Genomic DNA, 18,815 nt, shown 5'->3' on the forward strand with positions numbered 1-18,815 from the left:
GCTTCGTCCGGCCAGAGCGGGTCCTCCGGCCGTCAGCTCAAGGTAGACATCAGTTGTCTTTATGTACATTTATTTATTTCTAGACTTTGATAACAGAAGAAGCCAATTTTATTTGAATTTAGAAGAAATTAACAATATTTGTATTTAGTAGATCTTGCGTGGAATTTTTGCCGCGAGTCTGACTCGTTATCATATTGCAAGAGGTTCACGAGTTTTTCTCGTGCTGCGATCACGAGACAAACCCTTGTTTTCTACACGCTGCATCTACTCTATCTATTGTGTACAGCTTAGTCTCAGAGAAAATTCGACACGTTGCATTTACATTTCGATGATTCGAATAGTATTCGTCTTCAAGTTCCTCGCCCTTTTAGAAATGGCCTCTTTCAGGAAAGATAAGGAAACGAACGAAGCTTTCCAAACTACTTTCGGAAGTTTTCGACGACAATTTATCGGATGTTCCTAATGAGAAAGAAGATGCGAGTGATTGTTTTCATTGATTGCGAGGACGATTCCAATGACAGTGAAATTGTTATATCTTTAAAGAAGAGTAAGGTAGCAGTGCTTTCGAATGATTCCGATACTGACGATGGAGTTAACGATAATTGTTCGTCTGAAATTGATACGCCACCACGCTTACAAATGTTTGAAGGTAATCCTGGGGTCACTACATTTCCATCTCAGCGAGACTCTGTAGTCTCTGTGATCAACCTCTTTTTTGATGATGCATTATTTGGAATGATTTGCAAGGAGTTGTGCGGCTATCAAACCGCAATGAAACGCAAAACATCATCTAGAGCATTCTCGTGGTCTCTAGCTATACAGAAAGATATGAAAAAATTCTTTGGTCTAATTATTCTGATGGATCAAACAACAAAAGGTAGCTAGAAAGATTATTGGTCCACGGATCTTTTGATACTTACCCCTATATTTGGAAAGACAACGAGCCGCTATAGATTTGAGCAAATATGGACGTTTTGGCATTTCAATGATAATACGAAAGTGGACAGTTACTCGGGTTATTTTAACCCTTTCGCTCCGACAGGCGTATATATACACCCTCGAAGAACAACCATTTATATACGAAGAGCGTATACAATATACGTTCATACCATGTATGTACATTTACTCCGTACTTTACACGAGATACTTTTGTTAATCAATAAACAGTTGACTACAATATTTTTTTTTTCTTAGTGGTTTTACGTCGCATCAGCTGCAAGGCTATTAGCGACCTTCTATTTAAATAGATCTTATATTTTGTTTATTAAGCCTGTATCTCTCAGCAATTTTAATAGGTCCTTGATTTTGTTGCTGTTTATGTTATCCTTGAGCAGTGGATTTAGTTTGTGTTTGGTGCGCATATAATAGTATTTTCGGCATAAATTATGGTTATAAACTTTTATATTTTAGAAAGTTAAGTGATATTACTAAATATAATAAATATCATTGAAAAATTTAGAGAACAAGAAACGACTTCTACTTCGTAGCATTCCGTACCTCAAAGAACATAATTCTTTTTTCAATAATACCTAAGATGCATCCTATTTTATAATTTCTGAAAGTTTCGCAAAAGTTGCTTCGTAAGTAAAAAAGTAATGAAGATTTTAGTAACGCTTGCCCAAAAATGTGTGGTCCTAGGCGCGTGTTTTATAGATTTTTTCACGGTCCTTAATGTGTTTATAAATAACAATTTTATTTCTTTAATTCTTCTCGCTTTTCAAATTTTCGAATTATAAGATTTTACAAGATTTTTGGAATTTCTCTTCGATACTAAACTACATCTAATAGCTGTGATAGATATATATATTTAAAAAATATAGATCATGAATTTGTAGATAACACTTTCCTTTTTCTATACATTAATCAGAAGACCTAGACGTAACCTTGACATCTACCCTATTTCGTTCAGGTACCCACTCCTCCGGAATAAATATTTTGATATGTAATTAAAAAATTGTATGTTCAATTTTTTAATTAGATGGATAGTTGTCACAGTGACAGCATCATTTACAATATATTTTTAATGCTTTACTTGTAACGGTTGACATAATGTGCCCTTTATCTGCCGGTGATCGTGTCAATGTAGATCCAAAGAATCAATATTATTATTTAAGTATTCAATTTTTAAATGACATGAGTAGTTTTTACGTTAAAAGTGTTATTTACAAAGTATTTCTCTAATTGACATAAATGAATTAATCTTTTCAAGACGATGTCCGACTCAATGATGACCCAAAGTATCAAAGTTGTTAGTCAAGTGTTCAACTTCTGACAGTTAAATTAGATAAATAATTGCTACATTAGGAGCACGAGTCCGAAAGAATTTTAAAAATTTTGTTCTTAACAGGTGGCGCTATCTTTGACATCCTAGTGCTGCTACCTATACCTTAGTGAAGGAAAAATTGCCAACTTTTCGCTTATTTGTGGAGTTTTATGATAACATTAAATGTCGTATCTTCAACAGTAGCTTGATCTGTTAATTATTGTAAATATAGAAATTTTCTTTGATCTAATTTACTAAGAATTCCTTGCTGTGAACATCAGCGGAACAGATGGTGAGAAATTGATAACAATTAGTTCTTCTTGTTACTTGTTTGCACTGTTTATAATAAGAATAAAACAGAAAATAACGGCAATAAAATAATAATAGTAGACATAATATTTTATATAGTGCCCTTAAAACAATGAAAAGTTAATTACCATATGTCAGTTACTGAGCCCTTTCTAGTTACGGCGTCAATTTCTGCACACTGATTTAATTACTACGTGTCGATTTTTGTACGTTGATCTAATTACTTTGTTTAGTTCTAGGTTAATAATTCTATAACAGAAATGTAAAGAACATGAAATATTTTGTATTTAATTGTTCAGTATAATTGATTACATACGCTTCGATACTTTCGATGTTATTCGAAGAAGAAAGTAAGGTTAAGTGTAACACGTGGTTTCTCATGCATCAAAACTCGATCTCTAGTTACAGTGCATAATAATAGAAATAAGACGTAAATTTGTTTCAGTTACTGAATTATTTAAAAAAAAAAACAGTATATATAAAAAGTTAATTCTGTTATTGTCTTTCTGTAATTCAAACGAGTTTTATGAATATAATAGTTTCTCCTTGTACTCTGGAAACCATGTTTTTTGTGTGTTTCTAAACTTTATTTACAACGTTTTCTTCAGTTTTCAATTAGATCAAAAAAAGAAAACATCAAATCATTATCAAAAATTTATAAAAATTTCTGCATTTTACTGGTATTAAGAAGTTAAAAGTGTGATTGGGTTATAAAAGTTGCAGATCAAATTTGAGTGAAACAATTCAGTATCTCCAATTTAAGCAGGTTGTTTTTAAATGAGCGTTAAATTATCGGAAGTGAAAAGTGACCAAGGAAGACTACAGTAACTGATATAATTCGTTGGATCTCGTTATAAATTTCTCTTAGATGACAATGCGACTAGCATATTAAATAATAACTATTTATTATTTAATATTATAAATAATATTATTTACTATTATTAAATAATAACCACTTATTATTCAATATTATAAATAATATCATTTACTATTATTAAATAATAACTTTTTTAGAAATTTTACTATTATCTGAAATGTCAAAAAAATAAAATCACAAGTATCAAAACAACGATGTTTAATTACTATGTGCTCATTTTCGATATAGACTCAAATAAGATTTTTACCTGTTTTTTCATTCTAAATAATAGTAAAATTATAAAAAATCATTCTAGTAATTGTATAATAGTTTAAGAAACTCATTTTTTAGACCAGTTTAAGAAAGTTATCTCTCGAAAACTCTATGATTATTATTGCCAGGAAATTGACAACGCAAGCTATGCAATCGCAGAAAGCCATTACGCAAGACGACGCATGCGCAAAAAGTCGCGCATAGTGGATACGGTGTTTAATGGGTAAATATTATAATTCTGAACTACGATGACAATGCACCGCGAGCTTATGTCTAATCGTAATTCAGAATCATGATGTTCGCCCGATAGTAGTCCTACGCCGCTGTGCGAGACTCGCGTCCATGCATCGCATACCCCCACTCCTTGCGTAGTGACTTTTCGTGACTGCACTGGGAGGAACTAGAACTAGGAAGAGCCGCGTTGCATCGCCCTCTGTGGCTCCTACTCTACCCCTTCCTCTGCAATTAGGAAAGTGGGAGGCAGTTCCGGTAGTTCTTACAGCCCGCAAGTCCTGCCGCGACAGATACATCCCTAACAAAACGAGGGACAACATAACCTCAAAAAGAAATAACCTATTGTTAAACTATAAAGAGAATAGCATAACACGGTGGTCTCCAAACTAACGACGGAAACAACTTATAACCATTGACACAATCTTAACCCAGATTACCAAAATTGCATACTTCAGGTACTTGATTTCTAGCATATAATGTACTTAAAAATTCCAACGGTACATTGTTAAATTCTAAGGTTATAATTAGCAACATAAAGTACGACATATATTTGACGTTCCTCTACTAGATCGCGGCAAAGAAATAAGAATAAAAGACAAAGATTATAGCTGTTTATTTGCGGACGACTGTGCCCCCCATACTCCCATGGCATCCCACTTCAACAATTCCAGTTAGGGTCTCGCTCGGTGGCCGGTCGAAACCGGTACAGCGATCAATTTCAGACTTGCAGTGGGGGTTACGGGCAGGGGAGCGAGCCCAGCGAAAGAAAGAAGGGACGAGCGCTAACAGAGGGAACGCAGTCGACTGCTCGCCGGCCGTTTGCGCAGGTCGCCGGTGCATCTGGCTGGCGCGTGGCGTTGCAATGTGGCGGACATCGCGTTCAAGAAACTCTCGTTTCAGGACAGGCACGACTTCATCGAAATATTGGACACGGACGAGGAGTTGAGGAACCTGACGCCGCAGAACGGAATTAACGTGACGTCCATTCACTGCGTCTACGGGGAGAGGGAGAAGCTGGTAACGATAGTCGGCCCTAATGGGGATAGGTTCCGCAGGGTGTCGCGGGAGTTGGCGGCGTCTCTGCTGGACAGACGCCTGAGCTCCTGGTTGGAGGAGCAGCGGAAGAAGGGCGAACAGGTGGCCAACGAGGAAATAATGAATAAGGCGATGGAGATCAACGAGATGATCGGGGGACCGAAGGATTTCAAGGCCACCGTGAGCTGGTTGTACGGGTTCAAATATCACGAGATCTTGTTACGCGAACAGAACAGAGAGCAGAAGTGGGAGGACAATGCTTTCGATAAGGTGTTCAAATACCTGGATATCTGCGTGCCCGCGCCGATACAGTACACGGGCTACGAGAATATTTACAACATGACCACTACGATTCTGTTGTGGAAAGCTTACCCGTCGACATCAGACCCGGGCAGCGTCCTGAGACTGTACGAAGACGCCTTGCTGAAGAAGAATAGTGTGACGGTGGGTCTCTGCACAAACATCCTAGGTAATCACAAGCTAGACCCGTTGTTCCTGTGCAAGAAGGATGTAACGGAGATGTCGAAAAAAGGAACACCTGTAGTCTATGAGACGGGGCCTAGAAGCTGGCTAGATCGAGAATTGTTCACAACTTGGTACAACAACTGCTTCAAACCTGCTGTTCTAGAACATCAGCTGAGAAACGGGAAATCTGGCAAGATTATCCTCTTGGTAGACAGCAGGCAAGGGAGCGTAATCCCTGAAGAGATGAGGAGCGAAGACGACTTTGAGATCCTCTGTCTACCGAAGACCTTGAACTCGCTACCACGGCCAATGGAAGAGGATATCGTCGAGAAGACGAAGACGATTTTCAGGCGGAAAATGCTCGAGAAGGTGATTCAGGTGGACGACCACCACGTCCCGAAGTTGACTACTGTATTCGATATCTGCAACTGCATTACCACGATGGCCGATGCTTGGGCACAGATCAGCCAGTCGGATATTGTTAATTGCTGGAAGAAAGTGTTCACGACCCTGCCCGAGATGACTGCCACAAATTTAGAACCAGCTGAGCCTCAGCGATGCCATACTAGAGACTTAATCGATGAACTTCATAGGAAGAATGTATTCACAGAAGACGAGGAAGAGTTTCTATGTAGGTGCTTAAAACTGGAGAGCGAAATGTTTCATGGCGATCAGTACAATATGGATTCCACAGACTCTCACTTAAGTACCCTGACCTTTTCGTCTCCGTCCCTTACCTCGGATTCAGATTTTGATGCGCCGCCGAATGAAATGCAGATGGACAACGCATTGTCGATACTGACGAGCTGGTCGAAACATCAACCGAATTATATACAATTTTTGGTGGAAAGTATACGTAGTTATTGCAAAGATAAACGTAAGGACGCGGCGGCTTAGGACAATAGCTAGACCTTACGTTGTTTGATGGTTGAGAAGACTGCGAACAGTTGGAGATGCTATCGTGTTCTTTTCAACTCGTGATAATTATTAAAAAAATAAGATATAAATGCATATACAGTTGCTGCAGTTTTCAACCGATGCAGAGAATTTTTTAGCATAAAAATCCACAGTCCAGTGGCCGGTGAATTGCTAAGCAAGAGATACGTAGTTAGTGGAAAACGGAAAGATCCTCGTCCATATCCCTTTAAGGAGTTATATATTTTTGTCATAGTTATGTAATAGCTCGGACGATGTCGAATCTAGTGACTTTTAACAGCGAAACCTTTCCGTGACTTCAAGCACGAAAACTAAGTAGCTCGGGAACAACATTTGGAGAACCACCCCTAACGCTATCCTGGTGTTACCCCGGTATTCGACCGAACTTTGAAGTTACATCGCGTTAGTAAAACGTTAAGATATGATTCATTTATGATAAAAATGTGACAAAAAAGGTTTGTCAAATATTCAATTAGTTTTTTTATTAGTTTCTGCTATTATAAGTTTTGCTCAGTTATAAGCTTTGTACATTTATTTTTTTTACTTTTGTACACTATCATTATAGATCGTTATTGTATACGAGTGTGTACATCATTTTCAATCTGTTGTAGGAAAACTGAATCGCTGAGATATTTTACGTTTCTTAAATTTATACCATATGCGAACGCGATTCGATCGATGGTTAAGATCGATGGTTAAAAAAGGTGTTCGACGTACACCATAAGAATCGAAATTGAAGCCACCTTTTTCTAATTTAATCATGTATATTATTCAAACGAATGCAGGGAAAGCTGAGATACTCAAGTCATTATAATCACAATGTAATTCAATTACATCGCGATTCAATTGAAATGCAATTTGTAATAACGCTCGCATTAGTTAACACTTAAATGACCGCATATTATTTCCCGATGGCTTACTCGAATACCGGCGATATTCTCGTTTGAAAATGAAAATGGAAAATTAAAAATCCACATACTTGCTAAGCTTACAATTACTATATTCTAATGGCAGTATTTAAAATAAGTTTAACAAATCCGCAGGGTATGATATTTTTAAAAGCAAGTTCCTTTACGGATTGAAACACGAGATATCGCGTGCGCGGTCGTTTAAGTGTTAATAGAATACTTGTAACGGTCAATTTTTCCGATTGGATAAATTCTTGAAATCTGTATCTCGTAATTAAATAAAATTTAAAAATGTACCTGTGTCCCGCCGAGCTGGTTGTTCCTCGGGGTTTCTGCCGTCGCGCCCCCTACTGTGACGACACTGACGGGTCTCGGGGCATTCTCGGACAGGGCCCCGGCCATCGTACGACACTGCACATCGGACTCCGTGGCCGCCTTCCCTTTTGCTTTCACGAGTTCTCTCGCTATCGCGCCTATCCTAAACACCAGTTTTCCACGCTTCGCTCCTATTCTCGCCCCGCGTCCGTCCCCCGGCTCATCGTGATCCGTTGGGTATATAGACCGTTGTCCTTTCCGCGGCACCGTTCACCTCTCTCTCTCTCTCTCTCTCTCTCGATCGGGCGGCGCTCGTCTCGCTAGCTCTCTCCCACCTTCTCATTTATTCTGATTCAAACGTTTCCTTTCTTCGCCGACGACGCCTCTCTTCCGCTTATCATTTCTCCGGCCCCTTTGTCCCTCTCATTTTTTACAGTTCGTGTCCCCCTAAAATCGCGAGCGAGCGAGCAAGCGAGCGCGTATTTCCACCGCTTTGTTTCTGTCTTTATTCGCGCCTCACAGACGCGCCATCCGCCGCCCCCTGTCCTCCACTGTCCATGTGCGCTGCGAAATATCTGTGCCGCCCGCCGCCGCCGCCGCCGCCACCTTTGTGTCCGGCAAAGCGCGAAACGTCCGCTTTTGTTGTCCCTCGCCGATCCGCTCCGCTTTAATCTCGCATTTACTTCAACCCCCGAGACGTTTCAGACGTCGAATTTCCGCGTTCGGCTACAGTTCTCTCGGCCCCCGTTTACTTTCCCGGTGACACCTGTCCAGAAGTTCGGCTCGGCGTGAGTACCGGCGGAAGCGGTTGGCAGCTTCCGCGGTGATGAGCGATACCTGCAAGCAGAACACGACTTTGACGGTGTTGTTCGAGACAGTATCGTACTCGAAGGGATGGTCAGTCGGATGAATGGACCATGCGGCGCTAATTCGAACAGCTGCTGTGACTATGGTTTATTCTCCGGTGTAATTAACACTTTGCCGAACGATCGGGGAGATCTCACCATTTTAACCCTTTGCACTCCGAGCACTTTTTAGCAAGAGGTTTCAGCTACTCCGGAACATTTTGATCATGACCATCAGCTACTCCGAAAGTGTTTACAATGTTACGACCGCGCAATTGAAGAAGCTCAAAGATCCTGCCTTGTCATTAAAGAACTTGTAAACATTTGAAAGTTTTATTAACAAAATTACGATGTATGTTGCCTGTTGCCTGTATGTTGCCTGTAGATGCTGGCGTGCCGTGTCGCTGCAGCGGCGACAACGGAGTGCTATGGGCTATAATACGTGTCGCCGTAGCGGCGACAACGGAGTGCAAAGGGTTAAAGTTAGTCGGTACCCGACCGATCGAGCAGAACCCCCACTTTGTCTTTAACGACATGTTTCTCTTTTTCTGTTATTAGAAGTTACTTAGGATATGGATATATTTATTATCTTATTACAATATAGCTTTAAATAAATAAATAATATAAATTAGCATATACTTGTAATTTTATATTTTGTATAAACGATAGGTGATATCGTATAAAGAAATTGTTTGAGTTGCCTAGCCCCGAGCTCGGTGGAAATCGTACAGTTTAGTCTGACGCGCGCGGTCGGCTAAGTGTTCACTTCGTATTTATCGAATGAGACGAGTTAAATTCTTTTATTTCATTTTAGTACACACATATCACGTTCAATTCTTTTCTATTCTATTTATTTTATATATACGCACATGTATGTTATGTATACAAAAAACGGAGGTAAAAGAATCTAAGTTTTCGTATTTTATTTTAACAAATAATCTATAATTGTCCTAATTCTTCTACTATTTCATAAACGTCTGTTGCGAGTAAAGATATAATGAACTATGTCTGTCAGCTATATTTTTCCATTAACCCATTCGCTGCCAAGGACGAGTATACTCGTCTTTGGCAGGGTTTCACGCATTGCCAGGACGAGTATACTCGTCCTACTTTAAATATATTATAACATGCAGGCTTTTGAATTAGCAAATTTTTTGTGGCCACAAACATAAATATAAATATGTAAAAAACTTGAAAAAATACTACAAATAAAATTTTTTACAAAAATAATACTTTATTTCTTATAGAGAATGATAAAATATAAATGATGAAATATAAATGGCAATGGGAATGACTTCATATAATTTAGGCTTGGCAGCGAATGGGTTAAATATAGATTTTTCATTTCCTCGATACGACTGCAAAAATAATTTTCCGAATTTTGATATTATCGAAGCAAAGTTGCGACTACAGTTCTCGTTATAAACTACATCCACGATGTTTCCGAATTTAGGAGACAGCCGCGCGGAAACGTATGTACCCAAGGAACCGTGCTACCGCGACCGCTGGTTTATTCTCCGTGTTCGATCGCGCGACATCACCGTATATACCTCTCCTCAATTTTTTAAAATCAACAGACGTGTATGCAGACTTTTGTGCCAGACGGTGCACTTCGGTCTGATTTGTTGAAAAAGACGACAAAGCCGGTATTAAAGTTTATCCGAGAGCTTTCGCTTGTCTGTGCCCCGCTCGGATGCGTCCTCCTCCGCGAAGTGGTGGGCTTTATTCGGAGGGCAGAAAAAAAAAACAGAGAGAAAGAATGGCGAAAATGTCGGGACAGGAAAAGTAGACGTCTGAATGGCGGCGGAAGTTAGGAAATGGAAACGCGAGGGACGAGGAGATGTCCTTTCTTATTCCGTGCTCTCCGTGGCTGCGGCCGTGATGGCTCGAATAAGCGACGAGTCGGACGAAATTGACGGAAAATCGAACGCGTCCGATGATGAGCCGGAAGGGAGGGGGGCGGCCACGTTTGTTAATAGATGGGGGGGGGGGGGGGCAGCTAATATCTGCTCGAAGAAGGACTGGCAAGGGGAACGGACTGAATCCGCATATGCCGGTTCTGATGAAATATAGCACGGGGGACAATATTTGATGTGTATCTTTTTCATTGGCAACCGCGCCGTTAAGGGGATGAAGGGACCCTGCAAGCGGAGATCTGAGATCTTATTTTAGGACCTAGAGAATCGATGTGAATTTCCTCGTCTGGAGAGAAGATCGAAGAAAATACTGTGGTCTGAAATTCTGAAGTCTCCACGAACTATTGCAAAGGGCAGAATCAAACATAGTTTATTTTTAAGGGTGGTTTTGTTATCGAGTAAGATATATTACATTTTTTGTATTTAAATGTGATCATTTATTTATCAAAATCAAACATGTAAAAGATAAGAATTCTTAAATTATCACAAAAGATACTTGAATTGAAATGAAAACTGTATAGATTGAACTCAAAATTTAGTAGAAAACAGTTTTGCAGATTAAATATTTTTATTAAAATAAATCATTCTAAGTAAGATAACGTAATGTTAATTATTCTGGTAAAATATATATAAAAATAAATATAGAACAGCGATTGTTTATTTGAATTTTTGTTTGTATTGAATTTTAATGATTGACTCCTTACCCTAATAAAATGTTACAAATGATTAAGAAATTATATCGGCAGTTAAAATGACTCCTAATAATATTCGGATATCTTTTAAAAAACGATAACTTTTTTAAAACAAAACGATTTGAATTTTTTTACCGATAAAGAGACTAGTTTACAAGACTATTACTAGAGTGCCTTCTTTAAATTTTGCTGTTGCTTAAACTGACAGAAAAAGAAAATAAATACTATAATTTATAAACTTTTTTGATCTCAGCTTAAAATTTAAAAGATCAGTTTTGTAGACACAGGTACCCTACAGGCATGTTGAAAAGTTCATCAAAATCATTTGACCTTCGTATGAACCGTAAACAATTAAAGCGTGAGAAATCAGTAGTTTTAAAAATCTTTCAACGCTTGTAACTTGACTTCGCATTAACCAATGTCGATGAAATGTTCACTATGTATAAAATTCACCGGGATTTACAAAATACATGTTTTAAATTTTCGTTACAAGCTCCGATAAAACCAGTCTTGTTAGATTTATTTTTTCATTCCAAATAATAGTAAAATTATAATAAAGTAATTTTCTCACAGTCTAGTTTACCAATCCCTCTGTCATCTAAACAAAATTCAAACCGTTTAGTCCACTTTTAAAAAAGTTATTACAAATTAGATAGTGTGCGAACATTAATGCAGCACGTGCAGTGATAAACCACGGGGGTTGGACCAGGTTGGGCGGTGTTATCGTTTGAAGAAAAAAAAAAACGGTGGGAACTCTAGGGACGACCTCTAACGGAATAAAAGATGGCGGCCCAGGACTAACCTAACCGTTAAGTCCAGCGGCGTCGGAGAACGCCGATTTGCGTACCCACCGAACGAAAATTGTTATGCTCTCATTTTCTACCCGTTCGCCGCGCAACGACGACTCGACCCCGATATACGGTGAACGTACCGCGAGCATCAATTATCCGCGGAGAACAATCCAGGGATTTTCTTCGTCGCCGTGCGACGCCGAAGATGAGACGACCCCCCCAGATTGACCTGAAACTCTAACTGTACGGCCGACGACGTTTACGTTGCAAATTATCGTCGCGCTCGCTCGCGACCGTTTTGACAAACGGTACTTCTCACGCTCGCGCGTCTTTCTACGTCTGCGATGCCGTTCAGGCCGAACTATTCAGCCGACAGTGGTCACTGCCCAAGGCACGTTTCACGGTGCCCCCGTGGAACCCGTTCCCCCGCGCCGTTTCCGAAAAACTTTTCCTACACGAGCCGGATGGATGGGTTTTAACGCTTTCTGGAACGCTGGGTTTCTACAGCCACGGTGACCGCAGAGCGACGCGGCGCGACCGGTTCGCGAAAACAGCAAGGGCGGCATTGTTTATCGGGTCCGCGGTCGGCCATTATTTCCGTAAATGTACGTTTAAACGACTATTCGACCCGATACCCGTCATTGTTCTCTTTTTAGGAGGATAAATATATAATGAAATTTATAGCATCGGGTCTCTTTATATTTCAGATCTACCAGCGAGTCCTGTCCGTTTGCGAAATAAACGAAAATAATAAATTTTCCATACAGTTAACGACATTTATTGCACAATATTATTTCCGTCGATACTCGTGACCTACTTCCAAAGCAATGGTAATTTGTATATGCCAGTTTTGAAAAATATATGTATCGAATGGACATGTGCGCACGTATTGAAACTTAAAATGACATTATTGGACAGAAGTTCGCAGCAGACCTAATAGCTGCATCAAACGTGGGGCGGTCAATGTTTGAAAAATTTGAAAACACTGTGTAGATATTTTTATCATATCGTTGATTTTTTAATGCGGCGAGCAATGAAAAATTTGTTTGTCATTTGGAAATTTTAACGAAAGAGACAACTATCTATTACCAGACTGTGGATTTTTATGCGAAATAAATATTTACCAAGGTAGTCGGCGAAACAGGGATGAGATAAAAATAAACTGCTGCTTCGAATAATTTGGAGAAGTTGATGGGAATAGTTTAACAATATTATCATATTCTTATTTATATTACACTATAAAATTGTATATATTATGCATAAAATCCGCAGTCTATCTTATTGCTGACATTATTTCAAGTAAATTATCTGAAGTAAATTTATTTCTTATTTTTAAGTACAATCATTTGTTATTTAAGTCAATCAATGTTGACTATCTGTCGCACCGGTTTATAATTCGCTACGAAACTCAATTTCATAATTTTAATAATCCCATCTCGGTTCATCGCAAGAGTTTTCCACATTGTTCGAATAGATAAATTGATCTCGCAACTTTTTACGATAACGATTTTATAAATTCAATAATTGTGAAATAGAAAGTCTGAAGCCTGCCATTCGTTTTGGTCCAATTGTTCTTGCGTTGGCGTATTATTTAGCAGCCGTATGAATTCGATAAAATAAACGTCGCGCGATTATACTGTTTTTTAATTAAACGAACAATTGAAAGAATATATATACATTGAAAAATATATATACATTACAGGAATATATATTCTTCCAATTGTTCGTTTAATTAAAGGATTAAACACTGCATAAAGAAGAAAAGAAATCCCCGTTTCATTGAAGCGTTCACGAACTAATGATTTTAATGCTGAACATTAAAAATACAGACACTTGTCTTCCACTTGACATAAACTAAATTCGATCAATACTCCAATTTAGATTACTTGCTATTTGTCGCGATTAAAAATTTACTAGACGTTGGAAAGAGTACTGTACACTATAGTAAATGACTAGAGTATAAACCTGTTTGTAGCAAAGTTGTGCGTTATTTAAATTAATTTTCATATGAATAAGTAATTGTTAGAATCTATTATAAAACTTGTTATACTATATATATTATCACAATCTATTACAGAAGTTTATATAACATTATAAACGATTATAATCTATTATTAGCAACGCAATTAAAATGAATGACAAACTATTGAATATAAAACAGATATAACGATAATAATCCATAATGAAAATTAATGCAATAAATAACAGCCACAAGGGCAACACATAGAAACGATCACAAGTGATTAAAAACGCAACGAATAACTGAAAAATTATTTATTATTTGTTCCTTCCCAAAGCGTGTACATCAAATCATCCAATTGCAGAGATAAAACAATAAAGGGATTATTGTTAACGCTATCCAAATCGATTTTATTTCGATCGTTGGCGACCAAATCATTCGTAACATCGTTCCAATGAGTTTCATTTCAATAAAACATTTTTCAACAATCGCGACCAATCGTTACGAGCTATCAATATCTGTGCCCGACTCCGAGATTAAGTCTCCAACAATGGCGGGAGAAGTCAAGAACAAAACCCCCACATCCGCGCTTGCTAAATTCATAATACCCGGGGGAAATGATTTCGCGCTGACTTGGACATTCGATAATTAAAACTTCAAAACTTAACAATCCAACAACGGCCAATCAAAAATCTAGTTGAAAAATCTCGATCGAGGAAATTACTTCTCGATCGCCGATTAGAGAAACACGAACCGACGATCGCCGACGGTTGACAACGCAAAATCGTCCAACGTCAATCTCGCCGTCGAACCGTTAATTGGCCGTTTAAATCGAATTCGACGTGCATTCGTAAACCGCGGTGCCCCGTCGCAACAGAAACGCGTGAATTATTATACCCGGTTGACAGTTTTGCGTGCACCGATATTTATATCGCCATTAAACCGATCGATTTAATCGTGGACCGAATCCGGGGATCGTTTGCTCGTTCGTGCGGATTGTGCACGTCAGAAAACAGAACCGTTCGTGGTGGTTAACGATCGAATGGTTCGGATTGCAATCGTAAAACAAGGCTCCGTTTTCACGGTATTAAACGGCTGTGGAAAAATACCATCGCTTTGGATCGACGATCGCGAGGAACGGTTTCCACTAAAGTCAATAAATGCCGATTTATAGCAGGAAGCGAGCGCAATTGACTCGGCCCGTGTTTCTCCGTGGCGTGACAACTGGACGCTTCAACTGTTCGAAAACAGTGGAATATAGGGCACCGCGAGGAACGATCTCGGGAGAGGAAACGTTCCGCGATGAAAAAAAATCCGCGGATTTCTCGTCCGCCTGGTTCGCGGTGGTCGACGATGCTGCAGCACCGTCGGGGAGCCTAACGCATCGCGGGACAGTCGATAATCAACCACTGGGTCCGAAATGCTCGAAAATTATTGACAGCACAGGCTGGTACAGGCACGCGTGCAACGTTACGTTCGGGGGAACAGGTTGGTTCTGCACTTTCATGTTATCGGAGAACGAGGGGAAAAGTCACCCGAACGGCCGTACCGATCCGCTAAATCACTTCGTATAGCACTCCGGCCAGATCTTCGGGATCCGATGCCCGAAAAAAATCTGTCGGTGCAACACAATCTCGCAGCTAGTATGGAAGACGATCGAGCGCACCAAGAAACCATGTTTTACCTCGGATCCACGGGAACCGCAGGTCCCGGACGAGTTCGTTCGTTCTTCCGTTAAATAATACACGGTCCAATGATCAACTATTCCCCATTTTTCACGTGTCCGTCGAAACTTGCACTACAATACGCGAAATTGGGTCGAAACCACGGTCTCGAGGCGAACACCATCGAAAACAACGCGACCCGAACCCATATAGCGGGTGTACTGGTGTAAGAGCGTGAGATGAACGAGATGCATCCGTTGGGAGCGCGATCTGCAGTGCCATCGGCGAAACTCCGTCGATAAAAAAGACCAATCGCGTTGACGCTTGATTCGAACGCGCGGAATTCGAATTCGTTGGATGGCGGTTACTGATTTGGGTAAACTTGTTTGGAGAAAGATTGGAAATTGATGATATGGTACTATTTGTTTGCAGGAGATAGTATTATAAGATTTATTTGACATCGTAGAGGCATGTATATACATAGAAGATAGTTATTTATATCAAGGCGAAAAATTGTGTATTAAACAGAATTTCTTTTTTCTAATTATAGTATTTTCTGTGTCTAAATTTGTATTAATTATTTACGATTGTGCTTCTGAGAGAAAATAAATATATTTAAAATATTCAAACACATATTATTTGGATAAATATTGCTTCTCTTATATTTTTCTAACTAGTGAATGTAATTAGAACATTGAGCAACTGTTTGCATTTATCAATGGCCATAACTAAGATAATATATGTCAAATTTTAAAAATAATATCAAGACTATAGTTAGAGTTGTTTGGTTGGCGAAATCTTATGCATGATAAAGAAAACATTTATTTGAATTTATTATCCCAGAATCATATAGATTGTATGGATAAAGATTCAAAAAATATTGGATGAATAATTACATTGTAAAAATGTGCTAAGTACTTGCGGTGCCATCCGTGGTAGAACGGTGAAACTGGTAGACAAAAAGTTTACTAGCGGCGCCATTTGGCTGCCATCTTTAGCACCGTGAATTTCTAATTTGTCGACATTATCTATTTTCTATTTTACCGACGAATTTAAAGTGAATCAATTATAAAATATATTATCGAATTTAAGGACATGTTGTAAATATTAATTCAATTATTTCTTGTTCCTAATAAATGAATTTCCTGTGTAAAGAAATTTTTTATTAACATTCACAGAGGCAACACAATTACTTCAATGCGGAAAATTTATTCGTCAACATAATAATTTAATTTCACAATGTTAAAATTATCTGGAGTTAAAAGCATGAATATTTATATTATACTCAATTAATTTATTTAAATACATACCCCACGAACTGTTTTATCCGTCCATAAAATTGTCCACTAGTTTACAGATTTTCTCACCGCATAAATTGGCGCTATTCAGACATTTGAACACAGCAGAAAATTCGTGCCGAAATTTGCATCCTTACTTATACGAAAAGTGGTAGGAATCATTTGTACCTAAATTGAATATTGGCATCTAAAATTGAAAATCATTTATAGTTCGTTAATTCGAGTACAAATATACAAAAGATTATTACAAACACGTAGCAAGAGATCTCTTCTCAGTTTTTCAATAATAAAAGCACGTATATTGTTACTAGTGACATCAACAAAATTCATTTGTTTACATAAGTTCCAGATTAGAAAGTTAATTCTTTACGAAATTAGCATTGGATCTTATGGGGAAAGCGATAAAAATCATTTGTAACTTCATTCATTATTGATATTTTATTAATTCATTTTTCTGGAACATAACATACACTCAATTCCTCATCGTATGTTATTTCCTTTTGTTCTTTCTGATTTCATGATATGGATGATGCAATAGACGCTATCGCGGCGAAAATAAGAAACAAGAATGCAATTCCTTTTGTATTATCTAACATTTTACTGTTCATAAAAAAATGGATGCTTTTTGCTGTTGGTTTTACAACGTCATTTTTCATTCAATTCGATCAGAACTCGATCATTTCTCGACGAAATTCAAAAAGCACTTATAGAAATCAGAACCTCTGGGTCTTCGTTTGTTCGTTTATTTCGACATTTCAAGATGTATGGACAATTATTACATAATAATTATATATATTTATATATGTATAATGAGAGAGCATTCTCCTCTCGCGGCATTTCCCTCGTCATCAACGGGAAATCCCCTCCCCTCTGTCGGCCATTCACTCTCTCCTATAATCTCGTTCACCCTCTAACTGTCTCTCATCCTTTTTCTCTCTCTCTCTCTCTCTCTCTCTCTCTCTCTCTCATGTTCTCACTCGTTCTCTCCCACTCTCACTCTCTCATTTTGTTTCTTCACGATAAAAGAATGAAAAGGTAAAAGTAAGAAAGTAACGGCGTCCATTCGTCAAGTCTATGAATGATTTTACGAAACGATCTCTCGGCTGTGGGCGCGTTATTTGAATCGTTCAATCGTAAACACTGTGAAATCTTTTCCCGTGATGTTCTTATTTTATCCACCGTCTCTTGTACCCCCCCCCCCCTCCCCCTCTTCTTCGCCATCCTCCTCTTTGTCATTGTTCCATCCACGTCTTTTATTATCATTTAGCGTTTATCGATAAGATTATGATCGTTACCATTAATCGTTATAATTACGATAATAACACTAGTGTTAGTAACACCCGCACTCGCCCCGCCCGCCCACCTACCCCCACCACGCGACCACCGATCCCTTCCCAGAAACCGTGGCGCCACGTTTAAATCGCGAATTACAATTTTGGCAATACCGTCACAGAATCGTTATTGCAATTCGTTTCTTTCGGTTGTTTGTTTCCTTTTTTTTATCTTCATTTTGGTTCTTTCATAATCCCCGACTGAAGTTTTCTTACAACACGATACTTTTTCATTCTTCGTCCGCTTGTCACAATTGTTTCATCATCTATCTATTTTTTCTCTTGTTCACTCTCACTCTCTCTTTTTTTCAAGGTCTCTCTCTCTCTCTCTCATACACACGCACATACTCACATTCGAAATATTCATACTCAACGTTCCTCGTAACCTCGTCATCGTTAAAAATATTTATCATTCTTTATTTCCTCTGTCGCTAAACGATGGTTTCTCACATCGTCTAATTATTTCTTTTCTCGTTTGTCCCGATTCCATTGTAGCCGGCAATCAATGTTTCAACGTGCAATTTGCAAAATCAATTGTTTCTCATTTGAAAAAATGCGTCTCGACGGTTGCCAGAGTCGACCGGATCTCGTCACGGAATTGCAAATTTAAAATCTCTCGGTGACTGACTGGTACAATGTCGATAGAAACACGTGTACAGTATGCGAAATATATGAGCGCGGGTACGTGAGAAATATTTGAATAATGGGGGGGGGGGGGGGGGGG

The 18,815-nt window shown here is 38.7% G+C and overlaps 1 protein-coding gene across 1 annotated transcript in view; it reads right to left on the minus strand.

Moving 5' to 3' along the window:
• Positions 1–15,911, minus strand: part of LOC144472593 (uncharacterized) — a 29,751-nt gene extending 13,840 nt beyond the window's left edge. The window contains exons 1-2 of the mRNA XM_078185817.1: positions 15,483–15,911; positions 7,577–8,431 (exon numbers count right to left, since the gene is read on the minus strand). Of these exons, the coding sequence (XP_078041943.1) occupies positions 7,577–7,681 (105 nt within the window). The 5' untranslated portion in view covers positions 7,682–8,431; positions 15,483–15,911. The remainder of the gene's footprint in view (positions 1–7,576; positions 8,432–15,482) is intronic.
• Positions 15,912–18,815: the final 2,904 nt, after the last annotated feature.

This window comes from Augochlora pura, chromosome 7 (assembly GCF_028453695.1).
Source record: "Augochlora pura isolate Apur16 chromosome 7, APUR_v2.2.1, whole genome shotgun sequence".
Classification (NCBI taxonomy): domain Eukaryota; kingdom Metazoa; phylum Arthropoda; class Insecta; order Hymenoptera; family Halictidae; genus Augochlora; species Augochlora pura.